The 22024-nt window shown below is 42.7% G+C and overlaps 1 protein-coding gene across 4 annotated transcripts in view; it reads left to right on the top strand.

Annotated features, from left to right (window-relative positions):
- ITSN1 (intersectin 1) overlaps positions 1-22024 on the top strand; it is a 3188156-nt gene that overhangs the window by 1828572 nt on the left and 1337560 nt on the right. For all 4 annotated transcript variants that reach the window (XM_069636218.1, XM_069636217.1, XM_069636220.1 and 1 more), the window contains exon 22: positions 5965-6083. In XM_069636218.1, the coding sequence (XP_069492319.1) occupies positions 5965-6083 (119 nt within the window). The remainder of the gene's footprint in view (positions 1-5964; positions 6084-22024) is intronic.

Raw genomic sequence — 22024 nt, 5'->3', positions numbered from 1 at the left:
TATCTGCAGACATCTTACTCTTTGAGTCAGACATATACAGTGCACAGAGGTCCAGCCCAAAGAGCCAACCGTGTGTTACACATCACCTTTGAAGATACGGTATTCGCCCAGTCAAGACCGGCGCCTCTGCGGGAATCAGGTGAGCGTTACACCCGCTACACAAGGAGCACCCGTTAACTTTTGGGGACACAAAAACACTTATTTGTTTCAAATTTCTTTTTTTTCTTTTTAAATTTGGGGTCGCAAGGGAGTCCCAGAGGTTGCAATTGTGGCCCTCAGGGGTTGCAGTTGCGACTCCCAAATGACATCCCTGGCGTTGCCGCTCACTCACACTACCCAAATGGTTTGGCTAGACATTAATGACTTTTTCTGTTCACCAGAATAGGGTGGCCTCTCAGAATCTATCCACAGTACTGATTCTGAAAATCCATCTGAACACTGTCAAAGATGTCAATACGCCTCCATCCCATCCTCTCCATACTTATGGGATTTCCCTCTGAGGGGGAACTGGATCAGAGTTTTGGGAGAGCAACATGTGCTTCCACATTAAGAATTTGTTCACTGAGGTGGGCTGCAAACAGAGCACTGAAGCACCGTTGTCTCCAACCCCACACTCCGTCCACTCAGTGCTTTTGTTTTTGTCCTGTGGGTTGGGTGCCTGCAGCTTTTTTCCTTTTTGTTTGTCGCTTCCCTGCAGTATTTTTAACTTTTTTTCTTTCTCCTGCTCACTTGTGCTCTCTACCATGACTGCCGGGTAAAGGTGGTTTTCTGTGTGTGTTGCAGGTCCTTCTAGGCAGTGGAATCTCATGCTCTGTGTTTGGAGTGTCTGGGCCCTCTTCACCATTGGGGCAAATGTTCACAGTAGTGCCTGAAGCACTGACTGATGTAGCAGGAGAGCTCCAAATTGGCTCCCCCACATTATCTTAGGAGCTTTGTCGCCTCCAAAACGGTATGCATATTCCTCTTTTCTTCTGCACGCTACCCTGGCAATTCGATAAGCAACCGTGTAGGGATGGCCTGTGCCTGGCCTGTAATGGATAGTCAAGATAACTCCTGTCCTTATATGGACATTTCTACAGCTGGGTGATTGGAAGTTTGCTGTGGACCTTCAAGATTCATACCAGTATGTTAAGATTTTGCCCCCTCACCAGCATTACCTCTGGCTCTCTATTTGCGAAGATGATTTTCAGTACAATATCCATCCTTTTGGCCTGTGTTCAGCGCACAGGCTGCTCACAATATTATTTGTCTTGGCAGTGTCATCCCTTCTGCTGAAGGGCATTCACCAATATCTGTATTTGGACAATTAGCTGGTATGGGCATCATCACTCTCTCTGGTGGCTTTCAGCCTGCATTTCCCTGTGGACCGAACGTTCGTCCTTGCTCTCTTGGTCAATACCAAAAGTTTACCTGGCTCGTACTCATTTCATTTCACAGGGTTTTTCTGGGATTCCGAAGTGGGCAGAGCATTCACCTGGAGGAGAGCCACGCATGTGCTGAGCGTAGTCTCCCTTCTTGTTGCACAAGCAAACATCTACCTGTTGGTTGCATTGCTTTCTGGAGCTCATGGTACTAGCGGTCACCAAGGCAAGACATTTAAATCTTCACAAACCGCTTCATTTGGTGGCTCATTAAGGTCAAGGGTTTCTCCGTTCAAACAGATTCCCATTTTAGCCAGGCTGAGCGGATTTCTTCCTGTGAGCAGACGAGGGGATTCTCCTTTTTAGAAAACTCTTGCAGGATCTTCCACATCATTTAAACATGGGACTGGATTCCTCACTCTTCTGTTGTGGTTGTTGGACTAACCTGGGAGACCTCCAGATCATGACATATGGCAAGATGAGTATTTAGCAGAACACAAACTCTCTTGGTTCGAAGATGGTGACCATGTGATCCCAATGTTTTATATATACAGAGGCAATAGATCAGTCAGGTCAGGTTGAATGCTCTGGCATTTCATATTTGTGAGTGGCCCATGCAGAACATTTAATTACAGGCAGACCAACTAGCAGGATCAGAAAATCGAGTCGGAAACTCTGAGCAGAATTTCCCAAACCAACCACGAGTGGTGAGTTCAGGGCAGAGATATTTAACCATCTTCTTGAAGTGGGGTTCCCACCTGTTGATCTCTTTGCATTGAAAGTGGGCAAAAAGTCCCTGGATCTCTGGGAGACACTTTGCCGATTCCTTGGAACAACAAATGCCTTTGCCCCACTTCCTTTGATTCCCAAAGTTGAAAAGTTTGCGTCTGCGAGATTCTCCTGGTTGTGCTCCCGGATGGCCGAAAAGGCATTGGTTGTCCGAACTACTTCATATTGCACTTGGGCCAACTCTCCTCCTCCGGGATCATCACCAAAAGGGTGGAAAAGTGTTGCAACCTTCCCACAATTGATTTTCTTGGTGCTTGCGCTGAGACACCTGAGAGAAAAATCTTCAGGCATTTGGATGTCTTGAAGGATAACTTGCGAGTTAAGGTGGCCGCTAGAAAGAAATACCCTTGGTCACAGTATAAGGGCAGATGCCTCAAATTTTGCAATTGGATGCTGAAGAAATCTTGTAATGCTCTCCAAGCCTGGGTAGATGGTGTTATGTCCATCCTATTGAGTCTGCCTCATTCTGGAACTCTATCTTTATATGGGACCTACCGTGCGTCCCTTAGTGCCAATCTATAAAGTCTGGAAAGAGTCTTTTCACCTTCAAAGTCAGTCATTAAACATTATTTTGTGGGGTGCTTTCAATGGTTTCCTCCTACATGTAGACCTTACTTAGCTTGGAACTTTAATGTGGGGCTTACGGCTCTAACACAAACCAATGAAACCTAAAGACTCTGCAAATCATTGGCTGATGTCATGGAAAACTGCCTTCATGTTGGCTCACATGGGCCCGCAGGATCAGAAAATTACAAGCATCGTCAGCATTGGACCTGTATATCAATTTAAATAGTGCTAAGGTGCTCCTGCAGACTCCTCTGATTGTGTTGCTGGTCTTTTTTTCCTGTCCTACAAATGGAGACAGACAAGCTCTTGCACTGTTTGTATGTGTCCAGGGACTTGAGGCTCTATCTTGAGGACTAGTCATGGAAGGTCGTCAGGCAGGCTTTTCATCACGATTCGGTGATGCACAACCCGGCAAACAAGCAGCTAAAGCAACAATAGCCAAATGGATCATCTCATGTGTTATGCATATTTACAAAATGCAGCGTAAGACCTGGCTCACCTTATTAGGGGAAAGAGTACAGCAATAGCCTTTTAGAGGCATTATTCTTGAGAGGCAATCTTCAAAGTGCCCACATGGGCATGCACATCCGCTTTCTTCATGCATTTATCCCTGGACAGCAGCTCCAGATCAGATGCTCACTTTGCGCAAGCAGTCCTCAGTAACATTTTTGCAATCGTTTACGTACTTCTCCCTTTCATAGTGTGATACATGGTGCTTTCCCAGATGTATGGAAGAAAGGCGGGGTTGGGGAAATGGGAGTAAGGAAAAGTTACTTGTTTTAGTGGCTAGTTTACTCCTAGTCTGAAGTCCTCTCCTCTCCCTTCTAAAATTGTAGTTCGTCCTCCCATTCCTCTCGACGGATGGAGGGACTGAAAGGATTGAGAGTGGGGGTCGAGCAAAGGGCATTGTTGCACTCCATGCATACATCGTGTCTCAGTGTGCAAATTCTTACATGGGAAGCATTCTTTGCTCTGCTAAGGTCCTAATCTCGTTCCCCCGATTTGCGCCAACTCCCATCAGTGTGGAGGAAAGGATATTTTCAACTAGGAGTACAGTAGTCACTATGGTGAATAACTTTTTGCATCTTACACGAGGAAGGATATGCTATTCTCTTTGAACCAATGTATTCAGTGTAGCTGAGGACTTCAGTTAAAAGCTTCTATACGGATGATAGTATAGTGGGTTTGTCTTCTGACTTGCCAAGGGCCAGCAGCTTGGACACCTCTTTGGACCTGGATATATGGAAACCGCGAAAGCATCGCACTAATTTCAAAGGTTGATTGCGAAGAAGGTGGTGAAGACATTAAGATTGTCTGCTGGCACTAGAACAAAGGTCCAATACGACCTTATGGATATTTTGTAGACCCTGCTGCCCTTAAACCCACTGGTTGATGTTCCAGTGTTGTTGGCTGGGGAGAAACCTGCCTCCATGCCTGTGATAGATCAGGACATTGCAAAGGAGGATTGCTCAGCTCCCTCTTATCTGAGTTTTCTCACCACACGTCAGCGGGAGCTTTGTGGTGCAGTGGGGTTGCAGACCGCATCTTTTCCTTCTGTCCCGCTGACAGAAGCTAGATGCTGTGGGACACAAGGTTTGCATCAGACATCCTGGCTGTCAGGGGTGGGTACGTTCCTTGCACCCTGGCCAAATACAGATTTATGTGGTGTGTTGTCTTCAGTGCTGAGAACGTCCCGGCTGAAATAATGAGAGGGGAGTGTTAACGTTGTGGGTGACATGGGAGAAACTGCTTGCCAGATTTTGCAATTTGTCCTTGATGGCAGATTGTGTGGAGCATGCCAGGGGCAAGAGTTCAGTTCTGAAGAGGCACTCTTGGATGAGGACCGTTTGGATTAGCTCCCGATGTTTAGTTGAAATTTGTGGAGATGGCCTTTGATGGGAATCATCCCTTTTGGGCAAAGGTTGATTTTTTTAATTTTTTTTTTACTTTTTTGTATTTGTGGAGCGCACTACAGCCCAAAGGCATCGAGGCGCTGTTAGATGAAGTTATACATAGGCATGAGTCAGTCTTATATTGGAGGCGGCCCAAAGTAGGGTTTCCTGGTTACAGATACAGTTGGTCAACACAGAAGTATGATCAGGGTTTTATCCTGGATACCTCGCAATTCATTTGATATTTCATAAAGTGGATTTGCCACACTTCTTAAGAACAGTTTCCATTGCAATTTTTATTGTTAGTTTGTCAATTGTTTCATGTGGACTCATAGTCCCAATTATGGTCAGCCGACTGGGGTTGGGTAGTGAAGAAAGGTCAGTCCAGTGTACGACTGCTGGGCTTGAGTTGTGCCCTTGATTAATTCGATGTGAACGCATATGTGCGTCTCGGCCCGTTGTCCGTATTCTCAATATACAGCTAATGTGCTCTGCGTTTCCTGCTGAGTGCTATGGAAAAGGACACAGCTAAGGTCATGGGGCATGGTGGCTCCATATAAACTGGCCCCAACGTCCCGTTGAGCATCATGGTGCGCATGGGTGTCGAGTAGAGCAGACTGTGAGCCACGACGCACCCCTTAGTGGCGAACACTGGAAAAATATCAAAGACGAGTGATCTTTTGGAGGAAGGACTAATCCATCAAGCTGAGAGTTAAGTAATTTGTTACATCACCTTGCACTGCAACGTAAGATATTTCAATCCATTGTACCATATTACACATAACATGCATTATTTGATTTGCATGAGTAGTTTGGAGAAATGAAACTGGTCGAATTTCATGTTGACTCTTCTCTTATTCTGTCATTTATTCGCTTTAAACTGCTTTCAGTAAGGTAACTCTACAGAAAGCCTCATTGTCTGTTGGTCTTTTATTCTGCTCACATCACCACCATAGTGGTCTTAAAGCACAGAAACCTGTCTTCTTAGTAATAGATTGTGGCCCCATCAAATGATAAAGCGTTTAAGAAGCAGAGCGGCACATGGTCAGTGTTGGGTTTCGTGTTACTGGTCCATTTTAGACTGCTATGAAATGGGACAAACTGAAACCTCTGCAGTTGAACTATACTGCTGTGGAGTATGACGATTAGCCTAGAAATAGCCTGTTATATATGTTCATTAAGCTCTCCTAGTTTGACATTTTCTCTGAAATCGTTGACCAGGCAAATTGGTTTTACCAAGGGTATGCAGGCTGAAAACATTTAATTTCGAAATGCTTTACATATTTTATATTTCATGTTGGCAAAGTCCACTAATGTGCTAACGTTTGTGCTGATTATTTTTCTTGTTTGCTCAGAAAAAGCTCCGCTCTCGTTTTCTCAGGAGGATGTGAAGGTAGTTTACTACAGAGCATTGTACCCTTTTGATGCAAGAAGTCATGACGAAATCAGCATTCAACCTGGTGATATTATCATGGTAAGAACTAATGCAGAGTGATTTCTTTCCATGCACTTGAATGTCATTTTAAGATACTAGTTAAAACAACACATTGTATCACAACTAAGAGAGGATTCACTAAAGTACAGGCTTGCATATTTGGTTCAATGTTTCGTATTAAACGTTTGACCCCATCTCTGCCAGTTTTGAATTGAAAATCTACTAAAACATCACCTTCACCTAAAATGTTCGGATTTCCAAGAAATGGAAATGAAATTCAAAACATGTAGCCCTGAGTTACCATTGCAACCACCTCAATGCCGCATCCATACATCAGGTTTTATCAAGCAATATTGATCTGGACCTTGAAGAAGTACGATCATTAAAGTTGTTCGTCAGTTTATCGTTGCAGAGGATCATGTGGACTTATTTGAGTGTTTGATTTGTTATTAATAGTCACAGGTACTAGTTTGGTTGTCAAACCACTGGGAAGACACCAAATGAAGTTGTCACAGGTTTCCCCCCTTCTCACCTGTTTGTGTTGTTTCTTTGTTGAAGTTTTCCTTCGTACGGCACAGGTCTTATATAAGCCCGCACGGGTGTCCTCAGCTTCCAGCGTGCGTTCCGTGATCCGAGTCCTGGAGCATACAGTATATCTGGGAATTCCAGGGAACAGTGGAGCTTACACTCGGCAGAGTATACGCAGAGATCCGGGAAGAAGAGGAGGGCAAGGGAATAGGAAGAAGGTGAAGGGTTCAAGGAGCCAGGAACAAGGAGTTAGTAGAAAATGAGAGCGAACTTCGGCAGCACACGGCAACCTCAGTAAACAGCAGCGTTGAGACGCGCATAGCCACAGGGGTGTGGCCGCTTTATGGAACATGATGCGTGCAATGCAGAAACTGGTGCGCCGTGTCCCGTGGTCTGTGGCCATATTGAATGTAGTGCTGCGTGTAGGACGAGTCCGATGGTTCATGACAGAAGTAAAATAAGCGATCAAGCACATGTTTGATACTGTATTCATATGTGAAATTAACTTGGAACATATTTGCTGCATAATAAATCTGATAAGTGGCCACAAGATCTAACATCTTGCAGCTATTGTGAGCGTTTGAGCCATATGCAAGTTCTTCTATTTGCAGTGGGTCTGGTGAAGGGTCTAGCGCTTTCTCTCAACTTGATAGGTGAGACCCTGCAAAGCTCAGACATGGCATCTCAATCTTTTGATAGTTCTAACACAAGCAGCTAGGCCTCTTTGAGATACAAACAATGGCATGAAGTTGGAGATTTTCTCTGGTGCTTCAAGCACCTGACCCAGAGTTCTCGCTTGAGCGATATACTAAATTGGTTAAGTGAGATTGTCTCCTGCACTCAAAATCCAAATCCGTTACTCAGGCTCTGAAAACTATATGGAGCAACTTTCCATTTCTGCACGGAGTCACTAATGTAATGACACTGTTTTGTACCTACCCATTTGTTTGCTTTATTTAATTACTTCAGTGTATTTTAAAATGTATTCATTGTAACTAAGTAAATAGTTTGAGCATATATGCGATGCATGTTTTACTTAAAATTATCATTTATCTGGATGGAAGTGTGTGAAATACTCCTCTAATGGAGAACTCATGCACTATTTGTTAATAAATGTTAGAGTAGATCCACCTTTTACTTTCACTATTAAATGCTATTTATGTAAATCCAGCATTCGGCATTCCCCATCGACGTTGGCTGCCCAAAAAGCCATATGCGCTATAAGCGCTAGGTTACACATGCCCATTAGTGCCCTGTCCTAGTGTTCAAGCGAGTATACGCAGTTGCTGTTCTCGCCATGACTTGCAGTGGCCATTTTTGCCCATGTCTATAGTGTGTGACAGAGCCAGCGTTGTGGCCCTGTCCAAGTGGGGTCGGAAGGGGGAGCCCACCCTAACCCAACATGGTGATGAAGCAGAGGAGCAGCTGGGGGAGACATGCACTCCGAAGCTGGTGATCGCAGTAGCATCCCTGGCAAGGGGTGCCGGAAAATGCCACATAACCGGTAGCAGGATGAAACAAGGGTAGACGCGGCACCTAGGGGTGTAGCACACTCCAGCACGACACTGGCAGGCCCCAACAGGCTCTTGTCTGCTGGAGTCTGCAGCCACAATGAGCCCCCGTAGCCCACCAGGGATTATTTTAAATAATAAAGGCACCACAAAACCTACTATGCCACCAGGGAATATTATTTTAAAAAGACCCTGCAGGCCTTGAGCCATATGTTAGTCTCTTGACCCCAGCAGTATCCATGTTGGAAATTGGGCAGGGTTTAGCATCCCTTTTAAACCCACCAATGACCTTCCCCTGTCACATCCACTGGAGCTAGATGCGCTATTCGTTAAGGTAAGTTGGCAATCTTGGTAGAGGGTGTGGGGTATTTAAGTAAGCCTGTGTGAATGAGAACAGGATGTGTTGGAGGATATGTGAGAGACCAGAGGAGGCGTGAACGATTGGAGTGTGGAGGCTTTTGTTAAGGAGGGGGTCTGGAGTGTTTGAGTGTGAGAGTAGTAGCAGTAGAGTATGAGTAGCTGAGGCGTAGTGATGGGCGTGGCGGAAAGGGAAAAGCGCTGAGCAGGGCACCCTATCCCTCAGGTTTGATAAGTAATAGTAGTTGGGAGTAAAGACAGTAGGTAGCTGGAATAGCGGGGTTGTGAGTGAGAAAAACAGGTAGTAGTAGAGTGGCGATAGTAGAAGGTGATAGTGAATAAAAGAGTCTGACAGTAATATTCATGGGACGTAAAGGTAGGACAGGGATACTTTTAGCAACGAAGTAGGAACTAAAATTGACAGAGTGGGAAGAGCGACAGTGAGTGGGAGAATAGGATTCAGGCCTCCAGATAAGATTTGTACCACACCTTTTTACACATGAAAATCTTGTAAATACGAAAACATTATTATTTTCCTGTGTACATTTACACACAAGTTTAGAGCAGAGGGCAGTGCAAAGGTCTGGTTACTAGATAGAAACCAGAACGCTTCTTTTGATTTTGATCTACATGGATGTAATTTCAAGCCATAGAGAAAAGTCTCTGAAACAGAATGCATTTCTCTGAAGCCTTTCAAAAGTAGAAACTACATACTTACTGGACACACGCCTGTACACAAGAAACACTTGTGTACAGACACGTTATAAATGCCATATATCATATCACACTGTGATAAAAGGCATGGTGTCTTTCCATTCAGCTTCTGCTGTGGTATGTAGATGCTCATGGAGCAAACCGAAGCACTGTGCATATTTATTATCCTAGCATTTTGGGATTGTATAATCAATAAGATGGAAAACGAAGTTGAAATTGAGAATTAATCTTTCGTCACAAATTATGCTTTTTTCCCCCGTGAAAGCAAACCAGTATCGCACAATTGTATTTTTCAGAGTTCCTGTGCTATGTGCATAATCCTTCAACCTTGCAGTCAATAGGGTACATTACTGTAAATGGTCAGTGGCAGCAGAGTCTTTGCTCAAAGGTGAGTGATTGTTACACCAATCACAGGTGTTATAGCCTCTTAAATCTTCAAGACTAAAATTAAACTTCCAAAACCTGACTCTCCAGGAAGTGCAAGCGCTGTTCAAAAACAACCAAATAAAAGTTACATTTGTAATTGAAATAGAAACTCAGCAAAACCTGTCCCTGTAATAATCCAGATAGGTATTTAACTTTGTGGTGCTTCATACATGGTTCGTCCGACATATAGGCACTTTGGTTATTATACCTCAGTCGATGCTCTGTTTACCAACCTCTGAAGGATGTTAACCAGTAATATAGCTCAGCCGGTTGAACGCTTGTTGCTTCAATCTATGCGTGATCTATAAATTGCATGTTTGAATCCCAGCAAGGCCAACTCAGCCTTACATGCTTTCCAGGTTGATAAATGAGTACTGACTTGGGTTTGGTGATAATTGTGATAAATATTTTCTATGTACATCTCTTTGCCAAAAGCGCTATATAAATAACCATTTGACCATGAGATTAGGTATAGAATTTAGCAAGGTAGTAATGGCTCCCGGGAAATTAGGACTTTCATTAAATATCAAAAGACAATTCTGCTATCAAACCACACAATACAATTGAGGTTTGTGTTTTCAACATTTAAATAAAAACAGGATAGATCAAATGGCCAGACCTTAGAGAAATAATGAAGGGTGTATTCTGTCACAATACAGAAAGCTGCCGCATGGTAATGATTTCCATACAGTTTTTGCACACGTTGAATGGATGTCGCATACGTTTTACTCTCTTGCAGTGGGGAAAAGTCATGTTTAATCTCTTGCAATCACATTTACTCTCAAAGTTTAAAAATAGGGAGCAAAATACTCCCACCTCAAAATCTTATCTGGAGCACTGAAAGGATTAGCTATTGATGTAGAGTGAAAGGGATTATAACTAGTGGGAACAGTAAGAGGTGGGGGAAGTGGAGTGAGAGGAACGAGATAAAGGAGATAGAAGGGTAGTTGGAGGTACGAGTGATAAATAAGAACAGCAGTAGGAAAAGAAGTAAGATAGAAGGGTGGAGGTAGAAAGGCAGGGTGACCAATTGGAGGAACAGTGACGTGGTTGTAGTGGAATAGCTTAAGAGACCATTATAGAAAAAGGGTCCTGTACATGAGTGTGAAGGGAGTGAGCGTGATGCTGGGCGGAAGAAGGCACCATTCATTACTCCCTGAGTCTAGTAAGTGGGGATAGGAGAGGGAAAGTTTAGAAGAGCCCTCAGGAGTCAGATTACCAGAAACATCAGGAAAACACGTGGAGCCCAGGTAGTGAAAGACAGATAGGCGTTACCGATCCTAGTGATACTAACATCCAAAATACCTTTGCCACAAGAGATAAGCCTATTCCATCTGTAAAGAATTGGCAGTTTATCCTGAGGATCTGCACTGACCGCTTTGAGTTGTGCTGCAGATACTTTTCTAATTAGCTGTGTGGGCTATATTGACCCACTCAACAGTATTTCACCACATCACCAAGCTGCATTTGCGCAAGAAACCGCAACCTGGCTGTGCTGGCTCCTGTGTGCACCAGGACCTCAAAAAACTGTGTTTTGGCAGCAACAAAAAGATGGCTGCATCTTCCTGCCAAGCCCAATTCAGGCAGGATGGAACGGGGGGGACACACTGAAGGACCGTGCCAGTGTGTTCTGAAACATAAATGGAATGAAGTGAAAAGGCAGCACTGCTTTGCTGAGAACCCAAAATTCCCTTTCAAAATGAAACTTTTCACCCTTTAAAAATGCCACTTTGACGCTAATTCCATCTGTTCATTCTGAAACCACTGTGATTAAAAATGCGCTGTCATGCCCAGTATATTTCACTGTGCTTCACCAAAACCAGGCATAATTCCTGAATCACAGGCTCAGTCAAACCAACTCTGAGAGAAATCAATAAGCAACTTCACTTTCACTCGCACGGGAACACGTGTTTATTTCTTTCCAAAAGTATCCAGGCTCAGCAGTTCAAAGAGACTTTAACTCTCTGAGCCAGGTCAGTGTCCATGTATCTATGCTTCAGATAAAACTCCTGCATTCAAGGAAATGATTATAGCGGCAAAGACAGTGTGGTAATCTGAGGCAGCTGCCAAACAGAATTTAAAGAAAGAAATGCTAGCAGTTTTAAACATGTGTAAAAAGGGGCTTTGCTGACTGAGGAAGAAAAAATGGGCTGTTTAAAAATACATTTTTGAATGAAAGCCTGCTTACTTAGCTATGTAAAGGGGCTTTGTTGCTGGTGAAAATACAGACATGGGCTATTTTCTTTCACAGGTTTGTTTTAAACCCAAAATAAGAAAATAAAGAGTTTAAACCACATGGGCTGAATTTGCAAGCTCTCAAAAAAACAGTAATTCCAGTTGACAGCCCTGAAACTTTTCCCCTTTGTAAAAATGTAGAATTTCCTCAGTCTAAAAGTAAATTTTTGGGCTTTCTTTTAAGACTTGGTAGAATTCACTGATACCTTGGGAACAGAGATGGGAGAATATGGCGGATTACAAGAAAAGCATCCATGTTGCAAATGCAAATTTTTGTACATGCATCTCTGATGATGATCCACATCCATGTATAAAGTGATAGAATCTTGAGTAATATAAATTCCATTGAAAAGCGCGAAAAACTGGTAGAAGGGCAAAACAAGGTCTCACGGACTGGAGGATTGGACTGCAATGTGCTGCACAAAATATGTAATCTGTGTATATAATTTGCTAAGAGATTGCAATTGTATAAATATACGTTTGTGGCAAAATCGGATTTTAGTAAAGTAGCTATGGGAGGTTTTTGGACTTTGTAAAACTCACACCATAAATCTGACGACATTTTCTTGAAATCCAACCATCTGAGAGTGAGGCGGAGACTATCACCCTTGTCCAATCTTGTTGTTAGAGGCGTGTTTAGTTAAGCCTGCCCCAGTTCTATACTTTGATGTCACTACGCATTATACATAAGAGTCTCTGACACACACACAGACAAACTCTTCCTGATGTTCCTGTGTTGCGTTCCTGTTCCATCCATCCAGATTCCTGATTCCCACTCCAAGGCCAAAACATTGCTGACCCTACTCCAGGTCCCATTGCAAAACCCAGGCATTGCTGATCCTGCTCCAGCAAGGCCTCAATTCTGAAATCCCACTAAAATTCCCAAATAACCAAAAGGGAAAGATGTGGTGTTTATGGGAAGCATTCTCATCCCACTAACTGCATCCAAAGGTACCTGTTCCATCCAGCTGATCTTTAGTATCCAGTGACCAGAATTGCCAGTCCAGAAGTGCTATCCGGCTACCAGAACTGCCCAGCTGTTTGCCAGACGTCCTGCCGTGTAGTGACCAGAACTGTTGACTGTCCAAAATCCCAAACTAAAAGTGGACTGTAAGTATCATCCCTACCCCACCTGAACCCATAGTATATCTTGTTGTGCCTTGGTCCTTATCCCACTCTCTAAGTCATCCTATCCTTCTACTGATAACTTGCTAAAACTGTCAGAATCATTCTTGCAACTTTGCCATTGATTTCTAGTGTTAATGCCACGTTTCTCTTCATTTCTGTCTTGCATAGATTCTGAGTCATTAGCGATATTGTGTTTAAATAAATTAATTTTCCCTTAAGAAAAGGGGTACACTGCGTGAAGGGTTACAAATGCAGCGTAACCTTTGATATTCAGGGGTGGCGTTCCTCTTTTCTTAGCCATTAAATCTAGTTTGTGAGAATTGCCTTTCAATTTTAAAGCAGATTCCTCTTTTCATTGCTCTATTTTCCTAAAAACAAACCTCACTCTACCTTCCATATCCCTATCAATTTACCAGCTAAAGACTTACTTCCACGTACATATTGTACCTGAGATCTACAGCTATCCCCCAACCAAAAAACAGCACTCTGAATCAATGTATTTCACCCGTTTTTATTAAAAACAGTTTGGTTCATTTTAGGCGGGAATGGAAAAAATGCAACTTTCACACATTCATTTTGCTGCAATCTTTTTTAAACTTGCCACTCATTTTCGAACTGTATGCTTTTGGTAAACCATTCTTTGTGATTATTAGTGTCTTTGCATTGTTGATTTAGTGAGGAAATATATTTGCTTCAACATTTTTAACCCACATTCATTCATTATTTGTCCATTTCAGAGTGTCATTTCATAACTTTGCAAGGGGTTAAAAATCTGTTGTCTCTTATTTAGGGAGGGAAGGTCAGATTTAGATTCTGTTTCCTATTTCTCATTCCTGATTACATGCTGCTTCTATTTATCCACTCAGAATTGATTATTTGTGGGTTGAGGGACATTGCAGGGGGAAATTCTAACTTAGGTGCTATCTGTCCTAAATCATAAAGTGCTCCTATTCTGCTGTGCTGTGTACATGTTCCCCATGAAAGTTAAACCCAGTGCATTGCTCGCATTCCCATTGTAATTATTACCCCATTGGTGATTGCTGCCCTATATTAAAAAGTGTATGATTTCTTTTGAATTTTAAAATAAACAAACATAGTATTTTACCAACTAGCCTGGTTCATGGTCCATTGTGACCCAGGGTATTTGAAAAGGGGGTGTGATATGAGTTGTGCACCAACTCAATATTGAATCACATCAAAAGATAAGCATTTCAGTTGATCAAGGTGTGTGTCGCCAGATTGAAATCCTTAACAGTTGGGTCTGGAGCTTTGTCTTAGAATGACTTAAATATGTATTTACTTATTGGCATTTATTTTATTTATTTGTATAGCGCTGAAGGCATGAGGGCGCCAAACTCCATAGTTTGGTACCAACCATCACAAACCAGGCTGACTACCACAGAGCCATACTGGCGGGGCGAATAACAAGCCACCAAAACGGTCAGCTCTGAGATCAGGAAGAAACATGTGTTTTAAGGCTCCACTTGAAGATCTCTAATGATTCAATCCCTCTGAAATAAGGAGGCAGGGAATTCCACGGACTGGGAGCTGCAGCGAAGAATGCACTTCTGCCTAATGTTTACATCATCATCCTGAAAACATTGAGCAAATTGGTATAATTAGATCTTAGTACCCTTTGTGTATGTTTTTTGGATGCCAGATACTTGGGGTTAGCACCCAACAAACATTTCTGTTATGGTGAGCAAGCGGTGCAAGATCTGGCCTTCATTGACAGCCAGTGGAGGGGATTCCTAGCATGATCTCCCCTTTCCAGCCCCTCGACCGCTCTCACCACACTGTTTTGGATCACCTGTAGTTTCTCAGGATCTCCCTTGTTCATACCTACTAAGAGACTTCTACTGTAGTTCGATTTTGTGGCACCAGTTGCCCTGGCTACAGTGACCGTTTCAAACAACGGATTAATCCCTGTCAGCAATTAAAGATAGTACCCTGAAGAAGACATCAGACTAATAACTTGAGGCTGCATATTCCTGGTCGGATCCAGGTAGGCCCCAGTGCTTTCACCTTAGCTTGCATAGTAATTATGCAGCCAGCAATGGTAAAATGTTGATTTTCTAGACCTAATTTACATAAATGGGGCGCAGTGCCTGCAAGCATATGTTTGGTCTGGTCATTGTTCAGGGCCAGTCCACTCTTCACCACCCAGGATTTAATCAGTGTAAACTCTATTGATGTTTCTCAAATCCTCTTCATACGCCCCAGATTAGGGGATAAAGCACTGATTATCATTTGCATCATTTGTGAATTTAACCCCCATGTCCTTCAAAAGTTTAAATAACGTGACAGTGAAAATGAGTGCTGGTGAGAGACAGACTCCTTCAGGGATTCTGTACAAGACCTTAACTGGGCTGCCTCTGCCTTGGTATTGGTTTTGGAACTCTTCAATGGGGGCAGTGTGAGCATCTCCAGAAGCCGTTATGGTGACATTTATATTGGATGGAAAGTATACTTATTGATATGTGCTGATTATGTTTTTGTTTTTTTTTAACTAGGAAACCATGCAGCAGGTTTTTTTAGTAGAGCAAGATGTTTTATTTTAATTGACAAATGCACTATTTGCCAGATCAAAAAGTATGTCAAATTATTCTGTCCCCAATAATATATGGAAACGTTTGATTCGAAATTTGTTCAATTCAAATTCGGATTTTGTAGTATATGGCCAAGTGTGTCTGTGCCAAAGTAGGAACAATGAAAAAATATCCTGTTGCATTTACACTTGCCTCCCGACACATTGGCTTCCTGTGCCTAGGATTAAGGCATGTGAATCCAGTAAAACGTCATGGAAATAGGGAATTAGTATTGGGATGGTTTGAATCGTGTATACTATCAATATTTAAATTACTGGTTGGGCTAAACACTATCCAGGGATATTAATTGCTTTAAAGAACCGGTCATGAGGATGCACCACCATACTTTTATTGTTAGAAAAACTATTTCCCCTGTCTGGATGGTGGTATATTTGTACCTCCAATAGGAAAAGTCTAAAACTGTTTTGACTGTGGCATGATTACAAATTAGGAATATCAGTTTATCGTTGATGAAAGGGATCCAGTTTTGCCTATTGACAATATTCTGTTTTCTTTTTTCCAACAAAGAGAAAACTTTGTCATTTGTGATATAGTAGTTCTGTGAACAATTACTGATCTGTAATTATGAATTGGAAACTGTACCCTGTTCTAATCTTGTGCATAGTGATTAATTAGTTACCAGAAGTCCTAAGTTTGCATTGTAAACATGGATGGGTATTGTTTGCGTTTGTTGTGAATTTCTATTCATGCAATCCTTCTGTAATGAACCACAACATGAATTTCGATCAAATGAAACTGACTTTGTTATAAGTTTGCAGAAGTTGTCTTAAATGGTGTGGTGGAAAACAGTCAGTATGGGGGCTTATGCACCGATGGGCAGTATGGGTACCAGCACATGCAGAATAGGGCTAGTGTGACAAGAAAGCCTATGTTGACGCCTACTATAATTTCTGAAGTGAACAATTTCTAATGTTCTGGACCCTTCTCCTAGATGGCAGAATATGCTTAGGATGTGACTGTAAACCGATAACACCACCAGAAAGGTGATTACTAGGTAAGTACCTTTTGCCATGTGTGCATCTATATGTTGTGGTGAGTCGGACTTGTGGAGGACATTCTAGATTATCTTTAATCAAGTTACAAGAATAAGTCTTGTCGTCCCTATTGCTAGAGGAAATACCCTACATATCTAAAGGAACCAAAGTTGCTAGTCTGATGTCAGGAAGTCCAAAGTAAAAATGGCCTCCGTCCAAACAAACTCTACCTGACGCTACCACTATATATAACTAAATTAAATAGGCCAAGAGAATGTCTTTTCATCCCCTGGTCTTCTCTTCTGATGGTCTCTTTTATATACAGGTTTCTCTTTTGTAAAGATATTTCTTAACGTCATCTCCTTTGATAGTCTTGTCAAAAACTCTTGTAGTTCTTAAAAATACTCTTAGGATTCATGCTTTCTGTGGTACTGTACTTTGAATATCTTTACTTCAAATCGTTCTTCACACTCTTGTCATCATGTGTAGACCATTCCCAGTCAGTTAATTCAGGCTTCCTTAATTTAGGTTTATCTGTATGCCTTCTTAGGCTTGCCTTGTCAAGGATTCCCTCCCTTTGGCTGTCTCCTCTTTTATCTTGTTTATTTACCAGGGTGTTTTCCCTCCCTCCCAGAATTTTTGTTTCCAGTCTCTATTGGCCCCCCGCCCACCTGGCTTGGTCAAATCTCTTATCTTTTTCACATTTCTTGTTAACCAGTCTCTTGAATGAGATCTCGTCCTCAGGACTGGGACGGGGTTCTCTCTTCCCATGATACCTGTCTTCCCCGAACGGTTTATTTTTTTCAGGTTTTTACAGTTCCAGTTACACACTTTTATATTTACTCTCTCATTCTTAGGTCTGGGTTGAGTTTCTTCCCACACATGGTTCCTCGGCTGCCTACAGCTTTTCCCGGTTCGCCCGGTACCTCTAATTTATGTGGGGGATGGCTGCAGGACTATGCCGTCACTCAGGTAAGCATTATCTCGTCTCGCTTCTCAGTTTCCCCGTTCTCAGTTGCTCCTTTTTGTGCCGTACACGGGCACTGGCAATCGGATGCTATTCATGCTTTTCACCATGGTAGTCTCAGGGGCGTTGTGCGGGCGTCCTGGCTACCACTCTGCAGGCATGGTCACACCACTCCTCCTTGTAACGCTTTCCTTTTGGCTATGCACGCCTGCCCTCTGGCCTTCTGCATCTCATTGAAAGTCGCGGGTTCCGCGACCTGCCTCGGCGCCACTTCCACACGGTGTGATGTAAGGGAGCTTCCCATGCGCATAGCACTCTTACTCTCACCTTGCTCTGATTTGTCCCAGTTAAATATACATCTCTCGTTAAAGAGACCATTTCCTTTCTTTGTCTATATTGGTTGTCTTCAGCCAAATGCAAAGATGCCACACTACTCTTTAGAGTATACAGTCCCATGTATGCAGCTATTGTAGGTGGTTTAGGGCGTTCCTCACAGGAACGGAAGTCCCCACAGGGGGAGTCTCTCCCGGTGAGGCCTCGCTTGCCTCAACCCCTAGGGAGGGTCTTGCAGAGCGGGTTCACCTCCTTAGCCTTGTAGGGGGAGAATACCTGTGATTCATCACAATATACACAAAGGTAGGTGTGTATGTGTGTATATATATATATATATATATATATATATATATATATATATATATATATATATATAGTGCATCTCTTTATACATATAGATTATGCTAAAACAAAACATAGTTAAGGTTAAGACAAAGTCTCTACAGAGTTTCATAAAACAACTTTTCACAGTAACTTCTGAACCCTTGCATGAAATCTGAAAATATTACCAAGTAATCTTTTCGAGGCAGCTGCCTCTGGATGCAACATTTCAGAATTGTATATTAATGGCTTCATAGTTTGAACAGCTTTTAACATGAGGTATCCCCATAGGAAATAGAATATGGTTTCGGACCTTATATCTCAAAATTAGCCCCTCTGAATGTTGGTGTCACCCGCCAGACAAACCATTTGGAGAGAAAGATTTTTAAACTGCAAATGAGAGGAATTTATTTTACTCTGGCAAGAGTGGTTGCCACTCTAACAGGTTCTCCTTTTAACAAAATGATCCAGTTCTCACCAGGGCAGGTGTTGGATGCCAGGGACAGCAAATCCACATTACAGTGTGAGGGCGTTAATGTGGACATGTCCTCTTAATAAGGAACAGGGTCTGTTACATTTGTGCTTTTTTGTCAAGCATCACAAATGTTATTGATTAGTTCATTAATTTAATGGTGTACAGTCCTGGGTATGTTCCCACTGACCAGTCTCTCTTGTTGCAAACTTTAGAACTTCTTATTCCCATGCCAAGGGCTTGTATTAAGCACCAGAGCCTTCTGGGAGCTAAGGCAGCTATATGCCCATTACAACGTTGCCTGCAGGAAGGAGGGGTCAGGTAATTTTCTTTATCGGCTTTCTGGCCCACAAAATCTTGGTTGTTTCAATGTCACCGAACCCTGGAAGATGAAATTGTTTCAGCATATCCCTTTGTTTCTAATAGATGACTTCATGATGGTGCAGGATTTACAGCGTACTAACTTGCATGTTTCCAGGTATCGTTTGTATTAGCTATTCCTGGTGTTTGGATGTCGCAAACGCTGCACCCTCCCACCATATTTCTTAAACTATTCATTAGTCTTGTTTGTGCCTCCTCCTATTGCCAAGCTCTGCCATACGTGTACATGAATCCTCTCATCCCAAAGGCTGGAATTCACTTTAGTTCTGTATTGATCTGAGCTTAGTGTTTTTCCTTCTGGATGATTCCAGAATATCCTGGAGGGAACCATTCCAGCCTGGTAAAGATTGATGGCAGCAATTACCTCCTATTTCAGTTTTACCGTGGAATGGCTTCATTAGGAGCCACTTGAGCGTTAGCTTCTGGGGTCCAAGGTTTCAAAGTTAGACTGGGCTCCAGTAGCTCTTATTCTAGTGCCTGGGTCTTTCACTTGGAAGAAACAGTTGCTGCGCGTGTGCAGTGGGTTTTTGATGGGTTTTTGAGCTGGCCAAAGCTCACCAAGCACAGAGCTCAATCTGCTTGTTCTGGCCGTGCATTGGACAGCACTTCTGTTTTAGCTCTAGTTCTGAACTGCCTGCTGTGACGTGCAGTGCTGTACAAAATACCAATAGATGCACTTTTGTGGAACAATCACTGATGTTGCCATACTTTGTGAAACCCGCTACAGCTGTATAAAAGCAGGCTTATGCGAAGAAAGATTTTATTTTTGCTACTTTCCTGTCAGACTTCAGCGGGACATCCTATTTTTTTTGCCATTTGGGGATAAGTAAAGCCCTCTCCTTTTATTCACCTTGCTTTTGCTCACTTTTTATGAGCAGACTGATCAGTCCCTAAGACCAATAGTAGTGCGGAGACTCTGTCCCCCCTTAGTGGAATTTCTGTTATTTTTCAACTGCTGTGGTGGGCTGGAAGGAGGCGGACACTTGAAGGAAATTATAAAAATGTAGTTTTGATTAAAATAAACATAAGCCCCCATCTTTCCCTACTGCTAGAGCGTTACCCCTCCCTATATAAATAAAGGTGCTAATCAGTCTTCCGGAAATCCCAAATTAATTTATCCAAGGTCCAAAGCTAGTTCTAACTGACCCTGCCACTATTTTACCTAACTAAAATTATACTAAGAGAATATCTCACCTCCCCGTGTATTCTCTTATGGCAAAGATTCTTCTTTAGTCAAAGGTTCTCTTCAGTAAGATATCTTCAGATAGTCTCTTGCCACCATCACTCTTTCTTGTACTTTGATCGAAGCTTATATGCCTTTCTGACTCTTGTAATGCAGGCCTTCTTAGGTTGGGCAACCTTTGTAAGAACCTGGGATGCACCACGGATGCTGATTGGACACTGCCTCTCCTCATTAACTCTGTCTAAATCTTGCTATCTACACCTCCGGATTCTCAGACCCATCTTCCCTTACCTCTCTTACCTTCAGGAACCGCAATCATGGACATCATCCTCTCCCACCTAGACCACACCAATTCCCTTTTCCTGGGCTACCCCGCATATCAGCTCAGAAAAATCCAACAGGTGCTTAACACTGCAGCTGGGCTCCTCTTGGCTCTTGACCCCAGAGAGCACATTAGACCCACCCTCAGTTTCCCCACTGACTCCAAGTCGGGCGACAGGGCACCTTCAAAGCCATCTGCATCACCCGCTCTGCCCTCCACAAGACAGGCCCAGTATACCTTCAACAGAAACTCATCTGTTACTAACCTAACAAAACTGTGGTCAGGCACAACACTCCTGCTTGTGATGCCTGTAGGATGTATTGTCCCACTTTTGCTCTACTATGCTGCACCACTCTGTTATGATGGTGCCAGAAACAGCAAGATGGCCGCGAAACCTTTGTGCGCGCCAAAACCCCTTAAAATCGCACTTTTCAACGCACAAAAAGATGGCTGCCAATCTGCCACGCATGTTGTCAGTGGTGGACCAGAGCTCTCACTTGTGAAATGTGTCACTGGGCTCCACAACAATTGAAAGTGGAGTGCAGAAGGAAAAAGCAGTGCTTTGCTAAATGAAACTCCAAATCTTGCTTTAAATCACGTTTTCTTTGTTGCTGAAACTTCAGAATGCCGGTACAGAACACCTTCAAATATTCAAAATTTCTGCTGGGTGCTACAAGTCATTTAGTTTAAGAAATCATTGTGAACTTACAAGGTCCTGAAAGGCTGAGAGCATAAAGAGATTTCCACAGCAAAAGTGGCCTGTCTGTGGATCTGTCAAAAATCTCTGTGCAGCAGAGGGCTGCTGTGATGACAGCTGTCAGGGGCCTGCCTGATTAAACTTTAACATGTATAAACTGAAAATCAAATGTTTGCAATCTAAGAGGCCGGTTACTGATAGTAACTCATATTGTAATTGTTTTGATCCCATGGTTAAAATCTTCAATGAGAATTCTAGCTGTTATTGATAAAACAAGTTTGTTTGGCGCTAAGGAAAAGGCCACAGAATTTAAAAATTAATTTAGACCTGGCTGAAGCCTCAGAACTTGAGTAACAGGTTTTTCTCACAGAAGGAAGGTCTTCCCCCCAGCAGAAAATCATGGAGAAGTGTTAATTACAGGGTAGGAAAGAACCTGGTCTACAGAGGCAAAAGGAACAATGACATTCTGTAGAGAAGGAAATTCGAAGTGTGAAGGCAGTCGTAAATGGCCTCTGTAAGGAACAAACATGGGGGATGGCTCCTGGGGTTCCAGGTAGAGACCAAGGGGTGGAGCAAAACAACCATTTGTTGCTTAACATGGACAAAGAACGTATTTTAAAAAGACTGATAACTTACTGTTTAAAATTGTGTAAATTATAAAAAATAACCGAGTTGTTAATATCATTTCTGGATGCACTGGTGTAGAGGTGCCAGAACTGTGCGACAGGTTCTGGAAAGCATTGGCAAGAAATGTGGTTTTACACAAAATGCGTTTCTGCTAGAATTGTGTAACTTTACACACTCATTCCCATATTAAACACG

This window comes from Ambystoma mexicanum, chromosome 7p (assembly GCF_040938575.1).
Source record: "Ambystoma mexicanum isolate Mex_15411 chromosome 7p, UKY_AmexF1_1, whole genome shotgun sequence".
NCBI classification, from domain to species: Eukaryota; Metazoa; Chordata; class Amphibia; order Caudata; family Ambystomatidae; genus Ambystoma; species Ambystoma mexicanum.
Note: the sequence above shows the minus strand (reverse complement) of the source record. Positions and strands in the feature narration are given on the sequence as shown.